Consider the following 27,421-nt stretch of genomic DNA (forward strand, 5'->3'; position numbering starts at 1 on the left):
CTATTTTTTGAGAATTTGAGAACTTTAGGCTCTGGCAGCAGCTCTGTACCCAGTATTTTCCCAGATAAGGTAATTCTAAAAACATTACCATTCCTCAGACCAAAAGTTTCCTCACTAGAGAACTTAATTCCTAAATAATCCAACCACATCAATAAATGTTTGCATTGAAAGTTGTGGTCTGGTTATTAAATGAACTAGAAAATGAACATGGAGTTCTGGGGGGAGGTAAACCTTATAATATTAATTAAGCTTGTTTATTCTGTCCTATACCCATGGGAACGGGAACGGATTACCCAATTGTAAAAAATATATATAGATAAATAATAATAGATAGATAAATATAGATAAATATATATTTATCTATTTTTTTACACCATTTTCAATTACACCAAAATTCTACCAGATTGTAGAGTTTAGGTTGGCCTGAAAAAAAAGGTAAACTAAAATACCCCCCCCCCCCCAAAGTGAAAAGAGTGCAAAATAAAATAACCGTCCTACAATAAAAGTAGCAAATAGTCTGGCAGGCAAAGAGTTAACGTGTGAGAGCCCGTGGCTTGTTTGCGTGAGCCGTGACTCATAGGATCCCAAAGGGCGGCACCTTTCTTCTATTTAGGATTTATCCACTGACACAAAACTACTTAAGAGTTTTACATGAGCCGTTTAAACACTTTAAATGTCAAGAAATTTGGAATCTATATTCTGTGGATATTCAGCAAGGCTTTGTTGGTATAAAAATTGCCTGCCGGTTTCCCGAGTTAGGAAAACTGGGCAGGATTCCCCTAGATTGACGCTACAGTCGTTCCTTTATGCCCAACGCCTGGTTTCTATGGTAAGTGGGACCCTAACAACCAGATTTATTCAATGAGCAGACGAGCCCCAGTCCTGTTGGATATTCGAGTAAAGAAAAGAATTTCAGGCGGATTCCCCTTCCTCCTCCAGCTTTATTGATAGTTTAAAATGACATTTCTATGTTCTAGGACTTACATTTCTTTTACCTCCCGACTTTTAAAAACTGATTACAAGCAAAGTAAAGTCAAACAGTTGCCTAAAGTGATATCGTATACAAAAATAACATCTTGATTCTGTGAAAACATCATTTCTCTGCAGCTCCCGAACAGTTTCTACGTTTGGCTCCATGATACGCCTTTGCCTTCTCATTTCCCACGAAGAAACAAAAACAGCGGATCCTCTCACCTGTATCTCCAATACCACGAGACTGAGATGCCACCGGGGCCACTGGCCGATGTTGACGTGTTGTTGCCACTGTGCTGTACACAGACCTGATACAGTTGCACGTTATTAACAGCCGAGGTCGGCCAATGAGACCGTTAAAAAAAAAAAAATCAATTGGCGGAAGTTCAGCGGAAACTTCCAATCGCTTTTCCCTGGAGCAGACTATCTGCCAAATTGCTGCTGCCCTGGGTGGGCTCCTACTGGCCCGACTCAACTCTTTCCATTGAAATCCCTAGTCACCAGGGCATGGAAAGGGGGTTCTTTAACAAAGCATTATACATAACACCTCTACCAAACTAAACATAAACATTTTTTTTTTTTGTTAAATGCAGAAAGTCGTTTTTTTTATAGTTTCCACCCCTTTCCTCCTTTTACACGTCAAGTAAAGCTCACGGCCTGGGAATAGCTCTATCTGCCAACCTTTGGCCAGTGAAGAGGACTCAGAGAAAAGAATACAACCATCAATCAGAAAAAGGAGGGGCGACGAAGGATATTTAAGCGGTGGCTTCAATGGTGCATTCCCGTGCCAGGTGCCCCGACTCTCCGCAGCGGTAACAGTTGACTTCACTGGTTTTGCTGCAGTTAATGGCCACGTGGCCAGTCTCCCCACACCTGAAAATGTAAAGAAAGGTGAGTGGCAGGTCCTGCCGGGGGCTCAATGACTTTACTAGAAAGGAAAATACAAATATCCCCAAACTGACCCGTCTCACATGAAACCAAAACCCCAGTGGTTTGATTTATACCTGTACAACTTGACCCGCCCCCAACTCACCTGTAACATTTCACTTTGGTGCAGTCCTTCTGGATGTGTCCAAACTCTCCGCAAGAATAGCACTTATGTTCATCAGCGTGGTCACAATCACGGGCAAGGTGGCCCGGCTTCCCACAGTTATAGCAGCACTGCTCCCGCTCTTTCCTGGGCTCCTTACAGTCCTTGGCAATATGCCCACCTCTGCCACAGTTATAGCAAGCTGGGGGGACACACAGGAGACAAGTCAGCAACAGAGCTCAACAATTTCCTCCAATAGGCAGCTACATACAGTTATTAAGGTATAATGTACCCCCTACTGTAAACGATAAGGATATTAGAAGTCACTGAGGGGTTGTTTTGTGACCATATAAAGGCACAAGGCTGCAGGCTCAGTTATACAGGGAACTCTGAGTATCACTCATGTATTATAAGGGATAATGTACCCCCTACTGTAAGTGATAAGGATATTAGAAGTCACTGAGGGGTTGTTCTGCGACCATATAAAGACACAAGGCTGCAGGCTGAGTTATACAGGGAACTCTGAGTATCACTCATGTATTATAAGGGATAATGTACCCCCTACTGTAAATGATAAGGATATTAGAAGTCACTGAGGGGTTGTTCTGTGACCATATAAAGACACAAGGCTGCAGACTGAGTTATACAGGGAACTCTGAGTATCACTCATGTATTATAAGGGATAATGTACCCCCTACTGTAAATGATAAGGATATTAGAAGTCACTGAGGGGTTGTTCTGTGACCATATAAAGGCACAAGGCTGCAGGGTGAGTTATACAGGGAACTCTGAGTATCACTCATGTATTATAAGGGATAATGTACCCCCTACTGTAAATGATAAGGATATTAGAAGTCACTGAGGGGTTGTTCTGTGACCATATAAAGACACAAGGCTGCAGGCTGAGTTATACAGGGAACTCTGAGTATCACTCATGTATTATAAGGGATAATGTACCCCTACTGTAAATGATAAGGATATTAGAAGTCACTGAGGGGTTGTTCTGTGACCATATAAAGGCACAAGGCTGCAGGCTGAGTTATACAGGGAACTCTGAGTATCACTCATGTATTATAAGGGATAATGTACCCCCTACTGTAAATGATAAGGATATTAGAAGTCACTGAGGGGTTGTTCTGTGACCATATAAAGGCACAAGGCTGCAGGCTGAGTTATACAGGGAATAACGCATTGCTTTCTGACACCCCCCTATATATAGGTCTTTAAGGGATTGTTACTCCCCTTGCAGAACATGTAACCATAACGGATAGATGGATAGAATGCATGTATAAAGCTTAACAAAGGTTGATAAATCTGAAGGATACTTTCTGATAGGGACTAAGATGTCCTAAGGGCAGTAACCCATAGTAACCAATAAGACATTTGCTTTTAAACACTAGTAAATGCTTTCCGCTGATTGGCTGCTATGAGCTAATGCATCTGGGTAAACAGTGGCTTTCAAAACATAAGTGCAAATATGTTTAAAACCCCATCCCCATCTCATGACGTGCCTCCCACAGCCCCTGCCTTTTATTCTCTTTTCTCAGTGGTGACACTGCCACGGGGTGCAAAGACCAGGCTTAGATCTCATCTTGCCAGGTTTTTATTTAAAGGAGAACTAAACCTTAAAAAAATAATCTGTCTGAAAATGTCCTATTTTCTATAGTGAACTTATTGCACGAGGCTAAAATTTGAGCTTGTCAATAGCAGCAATGATCCAGGACTTCAAACTTGTCACAGGGGGTCACCATCTTGGAAAGTGTCTGTGACACTCACATGCTCAGTGGGCTCTGATTGGCTGTTGAGAAGCTAAGCTTAGGGCTCGTCACTAATTATCCAGCAGAAAATGAGCTTCCCTGGCTGTAATATAAGCTGATGCTACAGGTTTGCTGATTATTCAATTCTGATGCTAATTGCACTGGTTTCTGTGCTGCCATGTAGTAATTATGTGTATTAATTACTAATCAGCCTTATATTGTGACATTTCTATTCTATGTGTACTGTATATTGTGAGTGGCTCCCTAAGCTCAGTAAGTGATAGCAGCACAGAGCATGTGAATCAGTGAATCAGCAGAAAAGAAGATGGGGAGCTACTGGGGCATCTTTGGAGACACAGATCTTTACTGCTAAAGGGCTGTGGTTGCCTTGGGCTGGTACAGAAGCACAAAACATCATGTACACCATTTCTAGCTACTTCTTTAGTTAAGCTTTAGTTTACAGCACTTACATGAAGGGGAGCTGTGCGTATTCCTGTAATACTGATTATTAGAAAACAAAATGTGCCTAATTGCCATTATTGTCAGGCCCCAACACAACTTCCTGGGGCAGATCCTGAATGTGTAACCCCCAGCAGACAGTGAGCCTGACCCCCAGCACTCACCATCCTCCTGCAGATCACAATCCTTAGCAAGGTGGCCAGACTCCCCACAGCGGTAGCAGATGTCTGGAAGAGATGAAGAAATGAATTGGAAACCTAATTTGTAGGGAGGAAAAAAAGGAACGAAAAAAAAAAGGGTGCATTAATGAAACGGTCAGATCGTGTGGGTGGGTCTGTGTGAGTGGGTGGGCGGGTCTGTGAGTGGGTGGGCGGGTCTGTGTGAGTTGGTGGGCGGGTCTGTGTGAATAACCATGAGCTGCTCTTACCTCTAGACGAGCTGAACCCCCCACGGCCTCTGCCTCTCCCCCCCCACGGCCACGTCCTCCTCCAGTTGGGCACTCTCTTGCCCAGTGACCAGTGCGGCCGCACTTGAAGCACTCGTTGCTGCTCATGGTTTCAGAGAAGTTTTCTGGAAGAAAAGAAAAAGTTTGTTAGAGAACATGTTCCCCCGGTATATATATGTGCAGGATTAGGAGGGCCTATTCATTCTGTGGGTAAAACAATCATGAAAGTCATTAATGTTCCGCTGTGGCACAGCCTTTCCCATGTGACTGAGCCCAAAAAAACTAAATATATTGCCCCCTGCCCCAAGCTCTGCCTCCTTGTTGTATAAACCAAGGTGCTGCTGTACACAAGGCTTCATTGAGCAGCAGAGAGTGACAGTCGCACATGAAGCACTGCCTATATAACAACTGGAAATACAGGAGCCATTGGGTGGTGCCACCAAGCTGCAAATTGAGCCGCCTGCAATTAACCTGAGCTTGGGGAGTTGCTCATACAGGCCAAGTACTGATTATATCTATCTATATATAGACCAAGTGAAGACTTCTAAATCTATAGCTAAATCTATTGATGGCAGAACACCATATTCAATCAGGCTTAGACAAAAAAGTCAATTAATTTAGGTTTATTTAGTGGAGCAACGTTTCGATTCCGCACAGGAATCTTCGTCTGGAAGATCTGTCCTACTGGGGCTCTGGTCACACCCCCAAACCTCATGTAAACTAATGAGCCGATTGGCTATGGTGCTGTGTTGCTAAGGGGGCCACAAAATGAGACGCATAATACACTGCTGCCGTGCTCTGCTTCCAACAGTATTCTACCTAGCAACAGTAGTAATAAATATATATATATTTATAAAATAGGGCTGTAAGACAGGTATATGTAGGAAACAATGGGTTTAGTTCTTAAACAGACAAGAGCAAATGCTATTGGTGTATAAATACTGACTATAGAATGAGCCACGCCCTCAGAACATTTACTGGTAAATCAGAAAAAACAGACATACCGCCCACACTGAGGCATTATTGGCCCTTTAAAGTTTCCCAGCCCTCCTGAATTAGCGTGAGACAGGTCACCTACAAGTAGCACTGAAACTCCCCACTTTTCGGCCCGACTGTGACGCCAGTGAAAAAGCGAAAGTGACAGCAGTGCACTCTGGGCCGCGACTGGGAAACAATATTAACACAGGCCGGGCCCAACAACATGCCACAATAAAACTCCAAATGCAACTCAAGAATTTCATTCAAAAGAGAAAAAAGTAATAAAAGAAAACTTGGGGTTCTCAGAGCGGCACAGAAATGCAACATGACCATAAAAGGAAGAAATGGGGGCGGAGACACGTGGGGAGTGCCCACCCCTCACTACAACACACAGGGGCCGGAAAGTCATTAATAGGACTGACAGTAACGAGGCCCAGACATAAATAGATCAGAGGGGAGGGGCAGCATCACTGGCCACAACATGAATCCACTGCACCCCCCACTGGTGCCACTAATCCCAATAACAGGGGCATTTAGTGGCACTGGCACCTTACACAGGGGGTCCCTGGCCCAGATAATCCCCTCTATAACACAAAGGTATAATATAAAGACATATACACAGGACATATACATACACAGGACACTACACACAATCCAGGAATTGAGAAAATTCAAACACTAATCAGGATTCAGTCTCATCCCAAATGTGGAGATGAACCAAAGCCAAAGTCATTAGTCACATGGCACCGCAGCTCATACACTGCCAATTGGGAGTTTTCAACTGAATGTTTAGAATAAGTAAATGACAATAATCTACACCTTCTGTATTACGCACTTCATATATATCTGAATATACACTTCAATTAGAGCGTTATACAGAGCAGCCATAGGATTAGATACTCTGCGCTATAGGATATGGGATCAGACAGTCTGTACTATAGGATACAGGCGCTATAAGGGATCAGACAGTCTGTACTATAGGATACAGGATCTATAGGGATCAGACAGTCTGTACTATAGGATACAGGATCTATAGGGATCAGACAGTCTGTACTATAGGATACAGGATCTATAGGGATCAGACAGTCTGTACTATAGGATACAGGATCTATAGGGATCAGACAGTCTGTACTATAGGATACAGGATCTATAGGGGATCAGTCTGTACTACACACACAGGCCCCTGAGATATAAGTGGATATTTGTGGATTCAGGGCGACTTTGACAGCCTTACAGGCAGCAGCAGACACGTTATTGCGGCCCAACTCGCTGCATCTCCCGGAATCTCCAGTCCTGACGCCGCTGGGAGGGCGATACCAAGTAAAGAAGGGGGGGGTCAGGTCGGTTTAGGAGTTGGGGCCCAGTCGGTGTCTCACAGGGACTATTGCCGGACGTTGCCGGAGCTGGAGAGGAGCCCACCCCGAGCCCCGCGCTCTCCCGCACAACTCTCAGGCCGAGGCGGAATGTTGGAGCTCGGGGAAGTCCCGCCAGTAGAACTAGGGCCGCACAGAAGGCGCCAAATGTCCCAGAACTAAGAGCGGGGCCCTCACGTTCCATCTGTAAAGTCCGGCCGCGCCCCCCACGTGGGCCCAGGCCTCAGACCTTTGCGGGGAACAGTCGGGCCGATTTGGAAGCCACTTGCACCCAGCATTTCTCAATCTGCTCCAAGACCTGCACGAGACATTCCCACACACCCAGGGCCCAAGTCTCACCGTCCCGGTCTCCGTTCCTCTGCGCCACACGCGGTTTGCACACGGCCTCAAAATACCCGACTGGCTGCGCACGACGTCTCGACGGGTCACCCAATCAGACCAGTGACCCAGCGTCCCGCCTCGCGCATGGCCAATAGGCACGCACGCTTCAACTAGATTAGGCTGCGACTGTCAATCACGCAGATGCTCGGCGAAAACGAGGCTCCGGGAGGGTTACTTCCGGTGCCTGGCGACTCTATATCACGTGACTAAATTGGCTAAAAGGCGGAAGTGATGTCGCGTGCGCAGGTCGTGAAGGAACGCGGGGGACTTTAAAATAAATGAAATAGTTCGTTTGATCCTATGAGTGAGGAGATAGTGGCGGGTCTGTATGTGTTACGGGCAAGCAATGCTGGGGTCACCGACTCTGTCAGCGAGTGTATGGGAGGAGTCTCCTGTTGTTTTGTCTGGTAACTGAGCGGCACATCACTGATTCTCTCATCAACTGACTCTGTTGCACCACAAATAATTCACTGTACAATATAAAATGTCATTCCTGAAGCAGCAAGTGTATTTAGTTGTAATATTGGTGTGTAGGTGCATCTCAGCTCATTTTGCCTGGTCATGTGATTTCAGAAAGAGCCAGCACTTTAGGATGGAACTGCTTTCTGGCAGGCTGTTGTTTCTCCTACTCAATGTAACTGAATGTGTCTCAGTGGGACCTGGATTTTACTATTGAGTGTTGTTCTTAGATCTACCAGGCAGCTGTTATCTTGTGTTAGGGAGCTGCTATCTGGTTACCTTCCCATTGTTCTGTTGTTAGGCTGCTGGGGGGGGAAAGGGAGGGGCGATATCACTCCAACTTGCAGTAAAGAGTGACTGAAGTTTATCAGAGCACAAGTCACATCACTGGGGGCAGCTGGGAAACTGACAACATGTCTAGCCCCATGTCAGATTTCAAAATTAAATATAAAAAAATGTTTTGCCATGACCATATCCCTTTAAGAAAAAATGGACTGGAGACTTGGGGGCATATTTACTAACACTGGAGATAAATATCTGGAGATGTTGCCCATAGCAACCAATCAGATCTTTGCTTTTGTTTTCTAACTTGACTGTGGCTGTTTAAATCGAATTGCTGATTGGTTGCCATGGGCAACATCTCCAGAAATGTCTCCAGATATTTATCTCCAATGTTTGTAGTAGCGGCAGAGAGGACCAAAAGTTGTATAAACAAAATTTCCGACGCAGTACCCGAATTAAATGTGACAATCCTGACTGGGAAAATGCAATTGTAGCCAAACCAGCACTTGATACATGGAGATTTGGGGGCTTTTGGGGATTAAACGGAAAAAATATAATTAGGGATGCACTCAATCCAGGATTCAGTTCAGGATTGTGCCTTTTTCAGTCGGATTCAGGCCAAATCCTACTGCCTGGTTGAACCAAATCCTAATTCAAATATATGCAAATTAGGGGCAGTGAGGGAAATTGCGTGACTTTTTGTCACAAAACAAGGAAGTAAAAAATGTTTTCCCCCTTCCCACCCCTAATTTGCATATACCAATTAGGATTCAGTTTGCTATTCGGCCGAATCTTTCGTGAAGGGTTCGGCCGAATCCAAAATAGTGGAGTACATTGAGTAGGCGAAACAACAGGCTGCCAGAAAGCAGTTCCATCCTAAAGTGCTGGCTCTTTCTGAAATCACATGACCAGGCAAAATGAGCTGAGATGCACCTACACACCAATATTACAACTAAATACACTTGCTGCTTCAGGAATGACATTTTATATTGTACAGTCAATTATTTGCAGTGTAAGTGTCATTTAGAGAGAAAATCTACACCACAAAATCATCCCTTTAAATTTATAAAAACTAAACCATTGGTGTCCACTGCAGGGATTTTAACTGCATTAACACAACTTTAAATCCATGTTCCTTCTCCCCTGTGGATAACATAGCAACCCCCAGCACATGATTAAACACCTTGCCCCATAACAAGTATATGACACACACACAGAGGGAGCATAGGGAAGGTAGAGTATGGCACACACATGATCACTCTTAAGATGCATTGGAACAAGGTAAAGCTGAGCCTGGTGCACAATTTAGGAGGGTACGGCAACCCCCAAAAGGTCAACAGTATAGAAATACACGGGCACTCGAGGCAATTGAAATGCAGGGTTACCCCTTGCTATTTATTTGGTGCGAACGTGCAACGTTTCGGGGCAAGCCCCTTTATCAAGCATTTTAAGATGAACAATACATAATGTACTATATGCTCAGGACCTTATAGATATATCAGATATATCGCTTTTAGTCTGGGCACACATCTTATTATTTATTCCCATCAGTAAAGTAGAAACAATACTTATCCATTGTCTTTATTCCCCTGGGGGAATCTCAGTCTTATCTCCCTCTCCTCAGGTTGGACTGAGTCATATTTGGACCAAACTGTTTGTAACAGGGCAAAGCTTCTCTACTCACGGTGCGATTAGAAATCAGTCGCTCCTATTACAAAGTAACATGTTCCAGGGATTGTCAGGATAGTGTGTGTCTATGCATCAGTGCACACAGAGCCGTTCACTTGCTCAGACACACAATCACTGGCTCCATCTGTACGTTGCTTTGGTAATGCAGCAGGTGGGTAGGTGGCTTTGCTGGGTGCATGACATGGGGAAATGTTAGGTGAGTGGGTCTAAAGAATCCAATCTAATGATGAAAGATAGAGAATGTCATTGTTTGGGGAGGGATAATGTGTGTTACTCCTGTTCAATTTGATGCCATGCCCCTAACACTGTAACTATACTACTCCCTAACTCTAAAACAGTTTTTGCAGATGGTTGGCTTCACCACCCAGATTGGGATTTTTATCAGGATGTGGAATTGAACTAACACTAACCTAACAATGTCCCTATTCTTAGTCAGTACAGAATGATACAGTTACGCACCCTCACCGACTGGCAGCCAATCCAAAGCAGAACAAGTACCACCAGATTGAACTCCAGATATATGGCATGACATTGGCTACAGGAGGGTGACCCCCACCAACACACGACTAGGTCACGCGGGGAGATTCTGGGAGATTTAGTCGCCCAACTACTAATTGCCTCTTATGGGCAACAATCTCACTGAACTGCTTTCCCCTGCCTTCCCACCGGCTATAATGAATAATCGTCAGCGGGATGGCACTCGCAGTGCTTTGTTTTCCAAAGTCGCCCAAAGTTCCCTCGTGAGGCAACTTCAACGGTCGACTAAATTTCCCCGTGTAACATAGTAACATAGTAAGTAAGGTTGAAAAAAAGACACATGTCCATCGAGTTCAACCTTTTTTTTTTTTTTTAACTACCTATCTGCCAGTTGATCCAGAGGAAGGCAAAAAAAACATCTGAAGTCTCTCCAATTTGCCTCAGAGGCGGAAAAATTCCTTCCTGACTCCAAAATGGGACCAGTCCCTGGATCAACTTGTACTATGAGCTATCTCCCATATCCCTGTATTCCCTCACTTGCTAAACACCATCCAACCCCTTCTTATACCTATCTAATGTATCAGCCTGTACCACTGATTCACTTCCCAGCTCTCCCTGTAACACCCCTTTCTTTCCTCTAATCTCATTGGCTCCCTCCTGTCTGCTGGGAGGAGCTACTGGTGAATAAAGCATCCGACCCTTCCTTGTACCTATCTAATGTATCAGCCTGTACCCCTGATTCACTTCCCAGCTCTCCCTGTAACACCCCTTTCCCTCCTCTAATCTCATTGGCTCCCTCCTGTCTGCTGGGAGGAGCTACTGGTGAATAAAGCATTTATATATAGTGATCATATCCCCCTTATATATTTATATATAGTGATCATATCCCCCTTATATATTAATATATATAGTGATCATATCCCCCTTATATATTTATATATATATAGTGATCATATCCCCCTTATATATTTATATATAGTGATCATATCCCCCTTATATATTTATATATATAGTGATCATTTCCCTCTTATATATTTATATATAGTGATCATATCCCTGTTATATATTTATATATAGTGATCATATCCCCCTTATATATTTATATATATAGTGATCACATCCCTCTTATATATTTATATATAGTGATCATATCCCCTTATATATTTATATATAGTGATCATATCCCCTTATATATTTATATATAGTGATCATATCCCCTTATATATTTATATATATAGTGATCATATCCCTCTTATATATAGTGATCATATCCCCTTATATATTTATATATAGTGATCATATCCCCTTATATATTTATATATAGGGATCATATCCCTCATATATTTATATATAGTGATCATATCCCCTTATATATTTATATATAGTGATCATATCCCCCTTATATATTTATATATAGTGATCATATCCCCTTATATATTTATATATAGTGATTATATCCCCTTATATATTTCTATATAGTGATCATATCCCCCTTAACTGTCTCTTCTCCAGTGTAACAATCCCAACTTGTCTTTCCCCATAACTGATCCCTTCCATTCCCTTTATCAGTTTAGTCGCTCTTCTCTGTACTTTCTCTATTTCATTACTGTCCCCCCCTTATATATTTATATAAAGTGATCATATCCCCCTTATATATAGTGATCATATCCCCTTATATATTTATATATATAGTGATCATATCCCCTTATATATTTATATATAGTGATCATATCCCATTATATATTTATATATAGTGATCATATCCCATTATATATTTATATATAGTGATCATATCCCCTTATATATTTATATATAGTGATCATATACCCCTTATATATTTATATATAGTGATCATATACCCCTTATATATTTATATATAGTGATCATATACCCCTTATATATTATATATAGTGATCATATCCCCTTATATATTTATATATAGTGATCATATCCCCTTATATATTTATATATAGGGATCATATCCCTCATATATTTATATATAGTGATCATATCCCCTTATATATTTATATATAGTGATCATATCCCCTTATATATTTATATATAGTGATCATATCCCCTTATATATTTATATATAGTGATTATATCCCCTTATATATTTATATATAGTGATCATATCCCCCTTATATATTTATATATAGTGATCATATACCCTTATATATTTATATATAGTGATCATATCCCCCTTATATATTTATATATAGTGATCATATCCCCTTATATATAGTGATCATATCCCCTTATATATTTATATATAGGGATCATATCCCTCATATATTTATATATAGTGATCATATCCCCTTATATATTTATATATAGTGATCATATCCCCTTATATATTTATATATAGTGATCATATCCCCTTATATATTTATATATAGTGATCATATCCCCTTATATATTTATATATAGTGATTATATCCCCCCTTAACTGTCTCTTCTCCAGTGTAACAATCCCAACTTGTCTTTCCCCATAACTGATCCCTTCCATTCCCTTTAATCAGTTTAGTCGCTCTTCTCTGTACTTTCTCTATTTCATTACTGTCCCCCCCTTATATATTTATATATAGTGATCATATCCCCTTATATATTTATATATAGTGATCATATCCCCCTTATATATTTATATAAAGTGATCATATCCCCCTTATATATAGTGATCATATCCCCCTTATATATTTATATATATAGTGATCATATCCCCTTATATATTTATATATAGTGATCATATCCCCTTATATATTTATATATAGTGATCATATCCCCTTATATATTTATATATAGTGATCATATCCCCTTATATATTTATATATAGTGATCATATCCCCCTTATATATTTATATATAGTGATCATATCCCCTTATATATTTATATATAGTGATCATATCCCCTTATATATTTATATATAGTGATCATATCCCCTTATATATTTATATATAGTGATCATATCCCCTTATATATTTATATATAGTGATCATATCCCCCTTATATATTTATATATAGTGATCATATCCCCTTATATATTTATATATAGTGATCATATCCCCTTATATATTTATATATAGGGATCATATCCCTCATATATTTATATATAGTGATCATATCCCCTTATATATTTATATATAGTGATCATATCCCCTTATATATTTATATATAGTGATCATATCCCCTTATATATTTATATATAGTGATCATATCCCCTTATATATTTATATATAGGGATCATATCCCTCATATATTTATATATAGTGATCATATCCCCTTATATTTATATATAGTGATCATATCCCCCTTATATATTTATATATAGTGATCATATCCCCTTATATATTTATATATAGTGATTATATCCCCCTTAACTGTCTCTTCTCCAGTGTAACAATCCCAACTTGTCTTTCCCCATAACTGATCCCTTCCATTCCCTTTATCAGTTAGTCGCTCTTCTCTGTACTTTCTCTATTTCATTACTGTCCTCCCCTTATATATTTATATAAAGTGATCATATCCCCCTTATATATAGTGATCATATCCCCTTATATATTTATATATATAGTGATCATATCCCCTTATATATTTATATATAGTGATCATATCCCCTTATATATTTATATATAGTGATCATATCCCCTTATATATTTATATATAGTGATCATATCCCCCTTATATATTTATATATAGTGATCATATCCCCCTTATATATTTATATATAGTGATCATATCCCCTTATATATTTATATATAGTGATCATATCCCCTTATATATTTATATATAGTGATCATATCCCCTTATATATTTATATATAGTGATCATATCCCCCTTATATATTTATATATAGTGATCATATACCCCTTATATATTTATATATAGTGATCATATCCCCTTATATATTTATATGCAGTGATCATATCCCTCTTAACTGTCTCTTCTCCAGTGCAAGACTAGTTTATAATCTATGTTTATACATTCTGTTTCAGTCTAGGGGAAATCTGCTTTGTTCCCAGAGTGGCAGAAGGTTTAAAAGATAAGGGTTAGGGCACATCTGGAGATTCGGGGAGATTTAGTCACCCAGCGACTAATCTCCTCTTCTTTGGGGCGACTAATCTCCCCAAACTGCTTCCCTGGGTCTTCTGCCAGCTTTAATGAAAAAACGTCTGCGCCAATACACTCGCGGTGCTTCGATTTCTGAAGTCGCCTGAAGTTTCCTCAGATATATAGTGAGGCAGAGGGTTATTAGAGACAGTGAGTTGAGTGTGGGGGTAACGCAGCAGAAGGGAAAGGATAACAGAGAAGAGTGAATAGAGTGAGGCCTCGGATAGGTGTGGATACAATGGAGTGGCAGGGCAAAGATCTGTAGAGGTTAATGTGATTTGTGGCAAATGCATGGAAAGAATGGAAAGGTTGTAGGTACAACTCTACGGCAAGCTATACCTATAAGATTCAATCATGAATGTAGTTCCACAGCTATACACAGGTTCATTATAGTCTCTATAACTCACACACACAGTCTATGAGACCTTCTTAACCCTTTAAGTGCCACAGAACTGAGCATTTCAGTTGCATGAATTGCCAGACATTTTTGAAACATTTTGTGCTCTCTCACTTTAGGGGCATTTTCTGAGGGGAAACCTTTATTTTATCTAGGAAAACTACACATTGTTTTTTTCAGGAGAACCTGAGCTTTCTAAATCTGCCTGAAGTTTGATGTATTTCCACCTTTGCAAAAATATTCATAGCATTAAATACCAAATAAAATTAAAAAATTCCTATGTTTCACAATATATGAATTTATGCCAGAAAAATTTAATTTTACGCATAAAATTCCAACTGGTTTGGAAAGCATCACGTCTCTCGAACGTGCCAATACCAGATTTGTATAGTTTTGGGAAGATTTTGGACTTCTGTACAGCAAAAACTCCCGGCAGTATATTACTGGATTTGAAAGGCACAAAACGGCATACTTTAGATTCCAAGGCCAAAAAACCCTGGAACAGTAGGTTTGCCCCAGAACACCATGTTTTTGAAAATTAAACATTCTGCTGATTCCAAAATGGGTAACTATGTCTCTCTACTCCTAAGTACCAAACATCAAAGCTTTTCTGAACGGTTTTTATAAAAATGTATTACAATTCTGAAAAATCACTTTAAATGTTTTCTTTTGCAACTCCGCATATCCCACACTGTATAAGGTACCAAGAAAAAGCACCATGAATATGATTGCCAGGGGTCCACTGAACAGTTTGGTGCTCATTGTGCATAGGTTTACCAAAGTATCTGGCATTTAGAGGCACCAAAATAAAGTTAGCGCATACAAATAGTCCTGTAGGTCACTTCAGCTAATGAAAGATCAACACATTGACTGCAATTTTTTACCCCAAAACTATATATTTTTGGAAAGTACACATTGAGACGAATCCAAAGTGGGTAACCATGTCTTCCTACTCCAAACTACTGAGTCGCAATGCTTTCCCAAAATTTTCAGTTTTGATGAAATCTTCCACTTTCTAGTATCTTATCTGTCATATAGCATTAGGTACCAAGAGAGAACATCCTAACAGAGGCACCCAAATGATATACATTTTCACGGCTGACGCTCTGGCTGCCGCAATACAATCACCCGGTATGTGTATTATGTGCCATAAGTAGGGATGCACCGAATCTAGGATTCGGTTTGGGATGCACCCAGGATTCGGCCTTTTTGAGCAGGATTCGGCTGAATCCTTTTACCCAGCTGAACCGAATTCTTATTCTAATTTGCATATGCAAATTAGGGGCAGAGAGGGAAATTGAGTGACTTTTTGTCACAAAACAAGAAAGTAAAACATGTTTTCCCCTTCCCAACCCTTATTTGCATATGCAAATTAGGATTCGGTTCGGTATTCGGCCGAATCTTTCGTGAAGGATTAGGGGGCTTGGCCGAATCCAAAATTGTGGATTCAATGCATCCCTAGCCATAAGATCCACTAACAGTATGGAGACCTATATAAAACATATATTTTCAGAAAGTACACATTCGGACAGATCCAATATGGGTACATATGTATAGAGTTTTTAATCAAATTTCTGAATATGGTCACAAATCTTGATAATTGCCCCATTATATGCCCCATATTTCGTAACGTATCAGCATAAAACATCCCAAATATGGATGCTGGGGATCTACTGAACACTTTGATGCTCAATATGAATAGATTTACCAAACTATGTGGCGCACAGAGACCCCCAAATGTATATACAGTAGATAACATTTACCTGGGCAAAACTAAACACAGAACAGTGTAAAAAGCAAATAAATCACTAAAAACAACGCATGTGTGTATGCGTGTGTGCAATTAGTAAATTGCATGTTATGTGCATGTGTGCAAGTGTGTGAGTGCTGTGAGTGTGCATAACCCCCCGATCGCACACCAGGGGCCACTCGTTCCCCCGCACTGCTCGTTGTCTAGGGGCGGGGAAATGAGGAGGGACAAGCGCGCGGCTCTAAAAGCCACTTCTCCGATCCCAAACCCGAAAGTGCAGCAGATTGTAGAATCTATGATCTGTGGCACTTAAAGGGTTAAAACATAGTTACCCTTTACAAACACACATTTACACAAACCGCTAATTTCTACACAGGCATATATATATATATATACATAAACACAGACACACACTCATCTGCCCTGGGAAAGAAGCTGCTTCATCAGGACAAGATTCTCTACTGTGATTCTCTCATTCCTCACACAGAGGAGGGAAGGGGTGGAGCTAATTCCTCACACAGAGGAGCAGGAAGCGTCTCATTGGAGGAAAGGGTGGAGCTAATTCCTCACACAGCTGAGGAGCAGGAAGCGTCTCACAGGGGGAAGGGGCGGAGCTAAGGAGTACTGCTGCTCTGAGCAGTAGAACAGGCTTGGGATGGTCCATTATTTGAAGGGGTGCTGACCATAAGATGGAAGCCTTTTATAAGCTTATTGCAGGTTCTCAAAACAATAGATATACATGTGGCAAGAGAATATCTTTTATTATCTACAAGTACAAGTACAAGGGAGGCAAACACCCCGCTTGCCCCTATGTGTGACGCTCCTCACACCCCCATTGGTAAGTTACAATAAAAGAACAATTATTATTATTATTACAAATAATACTGTGTATCATTCAGCAGTTTTATGGGGATATGATCAGAACTCGCTGTTCCCAAACTCTCCCCAACTCCCCCTCACTGACTCCCTGTCTCCATCAGGTGGGGCACTCCCCACACTCCAGACGTCACAGAGTCACGTGCCAGGCTCTACCGTAATACACTGACCACATGCAGCGCGCGGATCACTTGCAAGCGAACTGCAGTTTATTGTATGTCTTGTAGATAAGCGGCAAGTTGTGACACCTTGCTCCGCCCAACACAAATCCTCCCTCTCATTGGGTATCTCTCAGCTCCCTTCATTGACGTACCACGTGACTCTTGGAAGTAGGAACGATTTAGCAGTGGGAGGAACTAAACGGTCTCCTAGGTAACGCCGTGCACTGATTGGTCACATGGTGGCACATCACTTCCTGTCATTCCTGCCTTCTATTTCCTCTGCCACTACTTAGGGTTTGACGTCATCCAAATAGTTAAGTCGTCATTTCTCGTCGTCTTCCCTGTCACAGAGAAACGGAGAATGCAGCCCCCCGGCCCTTCAGCGCGTACCCTGAACCCCAACAGCCCCCCGGGGGACTTCACCTTCGTGTCTTCCTCTGGGGCTGAAGGTGAGACCTCGCTGTTTTGTGTCTGACACTTTCTATCGGCCTGTGTCATATTCCTCTCACTCCTCCTCCTCCTCCCTCTTTATATCTGTATCCTCTCTGTGTCTCTCTTCATATCTCTCAGTGTCACTCATGTATTATACTGGATCATGTACCCCCTACTGTAAATGATAAGGATATTAGAACTAGTCACTGAGGGGTTGTTCTGTGACCATATAAAGGCACAAGGCTGCAGGCTGAGTTATACAGGGAACTCTGAGTATCACTCATGTATTATAAGGGATAATGTACCCCCTACTGTAAATGATAAGGATATTAGAAGTCACTGAGGGGTTGTTCTGTGACCATATAAAGGCACAAGGCTGCAGGCTGAGTTATACAGGGAACTCTGAGTATCACTCATGTATTATAAGGGATAATGTACCCCCTACTGTAAATGATAAGGATATTAGAAGTCACTGAGGGGTTGTTCTGTGACCATATAAAGGCACAAGGCTGCAGGCTGAGTTATACAGGGAACTCTGAGTATCACTCATGTATTATAAGGGATAATGTACCCCCTACTGTAAATGATAAGGATATTAGAAGTCACTGAGGGGTTGTTCTGTGACCATATAAAGGCACAAGGCTGCAGGCTGAGTTATACAGGGAACTCTGAGTATCACTCATGTATTATAAGGGATAATGTACCCCCTACTGTAAATGATAAGGATATTAGAAGTCACTGAGGGGTTGTTCTGTGACCATATAAAGGCACAAGGCTGCAGGCTGAGTTATACAGGGAACTCTGAGTATCACTCATGTATTATAAGGGATAATGTACCCCCTACTGTAAATGATAAGGATATTAGAAGTCACTGAGGGGTTGTTCTGTGACCATATAAAAGGCACAAGGCTGAGTTACATGGGTGACTAAGTTTCCTCTACTAATATAATTCATTAAGAACCAATTAGTAAAGAAAGGAGGTGCATCATTCCTGCTGTACATATAGAGCACTAGTACTTACTGACCCCATGTTGGTACTTAGGGTTACTAAAGACTTAAGATTTTGGGGCAAAGACTCTCTGCTGAAAAAAATGCAACTCCGGGATTCCTTATAGAAAAAATCAAATGTATTGAAAGGTGCACCTACAGCCAACGCGATGTTTCGCTCCCATCCTTGCTGAGCTGGCAGTTCTGACTCATGACATGATACAGGGGGAGGAGTTTAGTTGACAAAGGGTCAACTTACTAAAGGGTCTTGAGGTGTTTTTTGGCCTAAAAAAAAATCACTTTTTGCTAGGCATGCACCTAATCCACTATTTTGGTTTTCGGCCAAACCCCCGAATTCGCAAAAGATTTGGCCAAATAGCGAACCGGATCCTAATTTGCATATGCAAATTAAAGGTGGGAAGAGGAAAACATTTTATTACTTCCTTGTATTGTGACGAAAAGTCACGCAATTTCCCTCCCTAATTTTCATATGCAAATTAGGATTCAGTTCGGCCAGGCAGAAGGATTCGGCCGAATCCAAATCCTGCTGAAAAAGGCTGAATTCCCAACTGAATCCTGGATTTGGCGCATCACTACAAGTGACTGGTGTTCTGCTGGTAATTTGACTGGATCCATTCATGATCCCGTGGCAGGTGTGGATCTTCCAGTTCAGCACCAGACACCATTGATTGGTTGTCAACTTTTGGGAGTTTGAGCTTTCTGTTCCTGTTACTTAGTAAGTTGACAGTGTGTTTGTTGCCGTGTCTCTGTGTCCCTCCCTTTAGCATGTCAGTCCTGGTGCTTTTGTTTGAGTTAAGATGCCCATACGTTGGCTGATCTTGCCCACTGACTGGGCACTGACCCCTCCATAGCTCCAGCCTGAGATGTAGTTGGGGGTTTGAGTTTGCACAGCCCCCCAGTCCCTTGTGTTTGACATGAGGAGACAATGACTGACTCAGACCAGTCCGGCCCATCATCTGGGTGACAACCTTGTGTGGATGTCCGTGTGAATGGCAATTCAACCAGAATAAACGTTACTTTGCCTTTAAAGGTTCAGCCATTTGTCTTTCTTATGGTTTATATATGTAATGCCGACCAATTGCATGGGGTCTTCCAGCACTCCCGTCCCCAGAGGCCTTCCATTCATCAGGAGCAATAAATGGTGTATAAACCTCAGTAAAGGTGCTTCTAGCAGGGTGTCTGGCTTGTGCACAACTGCCCATATTGCACCCATATTGCACCCATATTGCACCCATATTGCACCCATATTGCACCCATATTGCACCCATATTGCACCCATATTGCACCCATATTGCACCCATATTGCATCCATATTGCACCCATATTGCACCCATATTGCACCCATATTGCACCCATATTGCACCCATATTGCACCCATATTATCCAGGATGCAATGGGACTTCCTATCCCCCTATAGGGCCAATGAGAACAGCCCATCGGAGTCCTGGAATACTTTATAGAATATCTAATACAAGTAATTAAAAAAAGAAACAACTGGAGTTGCCGAGTAATTATTGAAGACGTTTCACTGCTCATCCGAGCAGCTTCTTCAAGATGATGATCAGTGAAACATCTTCAATAATTACTCGGCAAGTCCAGTTATTTATTTTTTGAATTACTTGTATTAGATATACCATGACCTGGGTGAATGAAAATCTTCATAGTCCCTTTATAGATTACTTTATAGAGCACATGGGTTTAATTGCATTTTCTATTCTCTTCCCTAGATCTGAGCGGCTCTATAGCGCCCCCTGATGTCAAGTTAAATCTCGGCGGAGACTTCTCCAAGGAATCCACGGCCAGCACCTTCCTGCGGCAGAGAGGCTACGGGTGGCTCATGGAGGTTGAAGAGAACGACCCCGAGGACAACAAGCCCCTCTTGTAGGTACCTGTATAACATAGAAACCTTGTTCCTTAAAGGGGCACGCCCAAATTTTTCTCATTTATGCCCTGTGTTTGTATAACCCACCGGATTCATCATTAAAATGGCACGAACATTTTACTATCCCTGTAATCCTTATAATCTGCTGCCCACTCTGAATGCTGGGTATGGGGCAGGATAGGTGAAGCTTTTGCATGACATGTGGCAGTTTGTCTGTGCATTAAATCCCAGATAATTAGCTTTGCCATTGGCTCTCACTTATTCATCTTTTTTATTAATATATCTTTTATGCCTTCATTCACGCAGCTGCCTGTCCTGATGCTGGGCTCATGACTCCTTAGCAACCAGTTTGGAAGAGCTCCTTCCACTCTCCGCATTCTCAGTGTGTATCGTTATTGCATATTGTTTCTCCTGGGAGTGGCCTGAATAACACCACAAATATAACATGTTACTAGTGTCCTGGGCAGGGGAAGAAGCTTCTTATCAATGCAGAAATAGAGGAAAGCCAGACATCTGGTTGTTATGCAAATCTGTTGCTATGGGATGTCCAATGCTGGCAACAAGGCAGCTTCCTGCAGTCATAAAGGAATAAAAACCTAAATTAAAAAAGAAATGCCAATCTTTTACAGACGTGCTTACTGTGTTACACACTTTGTTAAAGTCTGTTATAGAATGGAGAATTCTAGCAACTTTTCAATTGGTCTTCATTATTTATTTTTATAGTTTTTCAATTATTCTCCTTTTTCTTCTTTTCCATCTTTCAAATGGGGGTCACTGACCCCATCTAAAAACAAATGCTTTGTAAGGCTACAAATGTATTGTTATTGCTACTTTTTATTCCTCACCTTTCTATCCAGGCCTCTCCTATTCATATTCCAGTCTTTTATTCAAATCAATACATGGCTGCTAGGGGAATTTGGATCCTAGCAACCAGACGGCTGAAATCGCAAAATAGAAAATAAGTGAAAAACCACAAGTAATAAAAAATGAAAACCAATTGCAAATTGTCTCAGAATATCTCTCTCTTCATCATACTAACAGTTAATTTAAAGGTGAACAACCCCTTTAAAATAAAAAGTCTGTGGTTCTGCATCTTAAAGGGGCAGCTTTATATTGCCATTGTTTCTTTTCGATATATTTATTATTTGCACACACAATATATATATATATATATATATATATATATATATATATATATATATATATATATATATATATATATATATATATATATATATATATATATATATATACACACAGTAACTGAGCATGTGCAGTGGGTTCCTTTCACTTCTGAATGCAGCAGTAATACATTGTATCAATAATGTATTTTGTATCTATTGTGCCCAGTTTATTGATGTTTATTCCCCAATCATAGGGAGGAACTGGACATCGACCTCAAAGACATTTACTATAAAATCCGCTGTGTCCTGATGCCCATGCCGTCCCTCGGGTTCAACAGACAGGTGGTACGAGACAACCCAGATTTCTGGGGACCCCTCGCCGTCGTCCTTTTCTTCTCCATGATTTCCTTGTATGGGCAGTTCCGAGTAAGTACAACTACACCGTGGCACTAGGGGGCAGTATATCCCATATGAGCAGCCAGTTGTCCCATAGACACGTGCTCTTAGCTGTGAGTTTCATTGCAGGTGGTGTCCTGGATCATCACAATATGGATATTTGGATCACTGACAGTGTTCCTGCTTGCGAGGGTATTGTCTGGAGAGGTAAGTGTCTCCTTACAATGTCATTAATATGAGCATTACTCAGGCAAAGCAGTGCATTCCTCGCTGGACCTGCCTCACCCGTTATTCTACTTCCACTTTCATGTAAATTCATTTAATTCACCTATTTTAGATGATGTTCTGTTTTTACTTTGATTATTGCTGTTTTATAGGTGTCGTACGGGCAAGTGCTGGGAGTCATAGGATATTCCCTGCTGCCCTTGATTGTCATTGCGCCTGCACTGCTGCTGCTTCGCCCCTTTGAAATTGTCTCCACTGCAATAAAGGTGAGTATCAATAGAAATACAGCGTGTGGCCCTTTAAATCCTGGTAATCAATTCATTCTCTTCAGAACTCGGAAAGACTTTCATATTTTTGTTTCTCAGTTGAGGTTTATCTTCACTTTTAACTGAATTTTAATATGTTCTATAATGGCCTACTCTTAGCACTCTATTCAGTTGGTCTGTTTTGCTTATAGTTTCTAAATTTCCTCTTCTGGCTCTTTTGATCTTTACAATGGGGGTCACTGACTCCCCCGGCAAAGAAATGGTTGTTCTGTGAGTCTACAATGTCCACTTTATTCTGTATCTTTCTATTCAGCCCTTTCCTGTTCACCTTCCAGTCTCTCATTCACACCACTGCCTGGTTGCTAGGGATTCACGAATCCAGGTTTCGGTTTGGGATTCTGCCTTTTTTAGCAGGATTTGGATTCGGCCGAATCCTTCTGCCCGGCCGAACTGAACCTGAATCCTAATTTGCATATATAGGGGCTGGGAAGGGAAATCGTATGACTTTTTGTCACAAAACAAGGAAGTAAAAAATGTTTTCCCCTTCCCACCCCTAATTTGCATATGCAAATTAGGATTTGGTTTGGTATTTGGCCACATCTTTCGCAAAGGATTTGAGGGTTCAGCCGATCCAAAATAGTGGATTCGGTGCATTCCGAATAGTTGCTACGGTAAATTGGACATAACCAGATAGCTAAATAATATAAAATAAAAATAAAGACCATCTGCAAATTGCCTCTGCATATCCCTATTTGCATCATTGAAAGGGGTTGTTCACCTTTGAGATAACTGTCAGTATGATGTAGAGAGTGATATTCGGAGACAATTTGCAATCTGCAAAGAGTCAGAAGAAAAAGGCAAATAACTATAAAACCATAAAAAAAAAAAAAAAATAATGAAAACCAACTGTAAAGTTGCTTAGAATTGGCCGTTCTATAACATCATAAAATTTACCTTAAAGGTGAATCACCCCTTTAAAGATGAACTAACATTATTTTTGTGTTGCAGCTCTTTGGGGTATTCTGGGCTGCATACAGCGCTGCTTCTTTATTGGTCGGGGAGGAGTTTAAGAGCAAGAAGCCCCTTCTGATTTACCCCATCTTCCTGTTGTACATCTACTTCCTGTCTCTCTACACCGGCGTGTGATTGGCTGAGATGTGTATGTTTGTGTATGGATCTATGGATACTGGATTGGTGATGGCCGGACTCCGGGACAAAGCTCTGGGTGACACAGAAGTGATTACAATTAAACCCCAATTTGTGTCCTGGGGGCCCTACTGCATATTGTGGTGCAGGCTCCTGGGATATTAAAAGGATCTACAAGGAAAGTCTCATGATACTTTTACATGAACACAAATCAAAAAGTCTTCTCTTCACCACACTGACACACGTGAGCCAATCGGCTGCTCAGTATAAGGTATATGGCTGAGAGAAGTGGTCCGTATAAATAAAACTGTATCTAGGCCATTGCTTCAGCCAGTGCAGGAGGGCCGCAAGTTGTGTAATGTAAATAAAGAGTTAAATGTATGATAATCTTCATGTGGCACTGGTGTTACTGGTTCCTCCTGCGTTTTCAGTCTTGCCTTAGTGACCATTGTCTCTCGCTGGCTGTGCACAGTCCTCCTGTTGTTTTATAACCCCCCTCCCCATGTGGCATGGACTATTCCACACCCAGGAAAGCTTATTGGAAGGTCACACATTGCAGATCCTGCCCTCCTGATTGTGGGACCTGCCATCACATGTGCCCTTAGCCGTAAAGGGGTGCTTCACCTTTATGTTAACTTTTAGTATGTTGTAGAATGGCTTATTCTAAGCAACTTTTCAGTTGGTCTTCATTATTTATTTATTTTTACTTTTTGAATTATTTGCCTTTTTCTTCTGACTCTCTTCAACTTTCAAATGGGGGTCACTGACCCCATCTAAAAAACAAATACTCTGTAAGGCTACAAATGTATTGTTATTGTTACTTTTTATTCCTCATCTTTCTATTCAGGCCTCTCCTATTTATATTCCTGTCTCTTATTCACATCAGTGCATGGTTGCTAGGAGAATTTGGACCCTAGCAACCAGACTGCTGAAACTGCAAACTGGAGAGCTGCTGAATAAAAAGCTAAATAAGTCAAAAACCACAAATAATAAAAAATGAAAACCAATTGCAAATTGTCTCAGAATATCAGTCTCTACATCATACTGACAGTTACTTTAAAGGTGACAAACCCTTTAAATCAACATGGGCATTGCCCTGTACTGAGCACAATTCCGTACAGCAGGTGCAAATACAGCGGGTGCACTGGCCCTTTAATCTGTTAATTGAATAAAATACTAGAATATTAGAAACCCCTGTGTTAGTGATATGGCAGCACCTGTGTGTGCAAAGCTTGTGACGGCTGCTGCTCTTATACAATGTGTATATATATATATATATATATATATATATATATATATACACAAAAGCCATGAATATCCTGTAAATTATATCCTTATAAACGGTGAGTTCTGATGTCATTTCTGTCACATGACTCACTGAAAAATATTTTACCCCTCTTGTAAAATATAAGGATATTATAAGTTACCATGGTCATGAAACTCCTCGGTAACTTATAATATCCTTATATTTTACAAGAGGGGGTACTTTATTCACTATATATATTTTGCTTATGAGCATGTCTCGTAGCAAAGTGCTAACGACCGGGATTGGGGGTGGGAAAGAGATTACATTAAATACTAAAACCTTTCCTGTAGATCTGGTACATGCCCTATTGATGTGTTTCTCTCAGTTGTCGGAACCCCCTGTTTGTGGCTGCAGGATTCTCTTGTGATCTTTTCTCTACTCTATCTGCTATTTCTGATTGAATGCAAATCTTAATAAACTACAGGAGACCAGTATTTGTGTCACTTGATGAACATGTTGCCTGGTCAGTGTTGGACACTGCAAATAATTCACTGTACAATATAAAATGTCATTCCTGAAGCAGCAAGTGTATTTAGTTGTAATATTGGTGTGTAGGTGCATCTCAGCTCATTTTGCCTGGTCATGTGATTTCAGAAAGAGCCAGCACTTTAGGATGGAACTGCTTTCTGGCAGCCTGCTGTTTCTCCTACTCAATGTAACTGAATGTGTCACAGTGGGACCTGGATTTTACTATTGAGTGCTGTTCTTAGATCTACCAGGCAGCTGTTATCTTGTGTTAGGGAGCTGCTATCTGGTTACCTTCCCATTGTTCTACTGATGGGCTGCTGGGGGGGGGGGGTTGATATCACTCCAACTTGCAGTACAGCAGTAAAGAGTGACTGAAGTTTATCAGAGCACAAGTCACATGACTTGGGGCAGCTGGGAAACTGACAATATGTCTAGCCCCGTGTCAGATTTCAAAATTGAATATAAAAAAAATCTGTTTGCTCTTTTGAGAAATGGATTTCAGTGCAGGAATCTGTTGGAGCAGCACTATTAACTGATGTGTTTTGAAGAAAAAAAACAAAAAAACATGTTTTCTCATGACAGTATCCCTTTAAGAACTGACACATACTGCACAATGATCCCCAGTTTGGTCCCTGATTTACAGGATAGACTGGTTTATGCACATATAATGGAGTGTGGCGTGAAACAAACTTTTCTAACAAAACTCACTTGGCTGCTTTTCTTACCTGTACTTATTTATTTTCTTACATTCTGGGCCTGTACAGTGTGGCAAGTATTAGCCCCATCTGCCATTCTTTATATGTTTCACAGTTGCACCACTGGAGGCTGCTATTACTGTGTCCCTAGTTACACCCAATGCTTGAGTCACAGACTCTCCCTGATAATGATCCCCCACTTTATATAACAGAGCTCAGTATCCCTCCCTCCATATATAACAGTGCTGAGTATCTGTGTATAAAGGATTTGCTTTCTTAGTGGTTTCACCTTTTCCTGCAGAAACTGTTTCCCAGAGTGAGATTCCCTGCCCAGCCAGCAGGTGTCGCCAGAATAAAAGATTTCTACTACACGTTGTAACATTTATGTGCTGGTGGGACTCTGCTTAGTGAACAAAGGGGAAGTTTATCAGTATCTCTCCTCCTCCAAATAACTCTCCTCCTGTCACTCACTCACCCTTACTGTGTCCTACACTCACACTCATGTCACTCACTCACCCTTACTGTGTCCTACACTCACACTCATGTCACTCACTCACCCTTACTGTGTCCTACACTCATCTCACTCACCCTTACTGTGTCCTACACTCACACTCATGTAACTCACTCACCCTCACTGTGTCCTACACTCGTCTCACTCACTCACCCTCACTGTGTCCTACACTCACACTCATGTCACTCACTCACCCTTACTGTGTCCTACACTCACACTCATGTCACTCACTCACCCTTACTGTGTCCTACACTCACACTCATGTCACTCACTCACCCTCATGTCACTCACTCACCCTTACTGTGTCCTACACTCATCTCACTCACCCTTACTGTGTCCTACACTCACACTCATGTAACTCACTCACCC

At 41.1% G+C, this 27,421-nt stretch overlaps 2 protein-coding genes across 3 annotated transcripts; one reads left to right on the forward strand and one right to left on the reverse strand.

The window, feature by feature from the left end:
- Window positions 1-922: 922 nt before the first annotated feature.
- On the reverse strand, window positions 923-7,406 carry cnbp.L (CCHC-type zinc finger nucleic acid binding protein L homeolog; the record flags this gene model as incomplete). Its single annotated transcript, NM_001090613.1, is given in 6 exon segments — window positions 923-1,845; window positions 2,006-2,204; window positions 4,383-4,445; window positions 4,646-4,682; window positions 4,685-4,788; window positions 7,354-7,406. Coding segments are annotated over 5 exon segments (504 nt in total). The 3' UTR covers window positions 923-1,727.
- Window positions 7,407-17,113: 9,707 nt separating this feature from the next.
- On the forward strand, window positions 17,114-25,086 carry yipf4.S (Yip1 domain family member 4 S homeolog). Of its 2 annotated transcripts, none has more exon segments than NM_001091294.1 (6): window positions 17,114-17,394; window positions 20,761-20,914; window positions 22,294-22,465; window positions 22,565-22,642; window positions 22,813-22,926; window positions 23,935-25,086. In NM_001091294.1, coding segments are annotated over 6 exon segments (684 nt in total). In that variant the 5' UTR covers window positions 17,114-17,366; the 3' UTR covers window positions 24,073-25,086.
- Window positions 25,087-27,421: the final 2,335 nt, after the last annotated feature.

This window comes from Xenopus laevis, chromosome 4S (assembly GCF_017654675.1).
Source record: "Xenopus laevis strain J_2021 chromosome 4S, Xenopus_laevis_v10.1, whole genome shotgun sequence".
In the NCBI taxonomy this organism is placed as follows: Eukaryota; Metazoa; Chordata; class Amphibia; order Anura; family Pipidae; genus Xenopus; species Xenopus laevis.

Coding starts and splice junctions, on each gene's coding strand:
- yipf4.S (XM_041591278.1), top strand. CDS start 17,955: ATGCAGCCCCCCGGCCCTTCAGCGCGTACCCTGAACCCCAACAGCCCC. Junction 18,043..20,760: donor GTCTTCCTCTGGGGCTGAAG/GTGAGACCTCGC, acceptor TCTCTTCCCTAG/ATCTGAGCGGCTCTATAGCG. Junction 20,915..22,293: donor GAGGACAACAAGCCCCTCTT/GTAGGTACCTGT, acceptor CCCCAATCATAG/GGAGGAACTGGACATCGACC.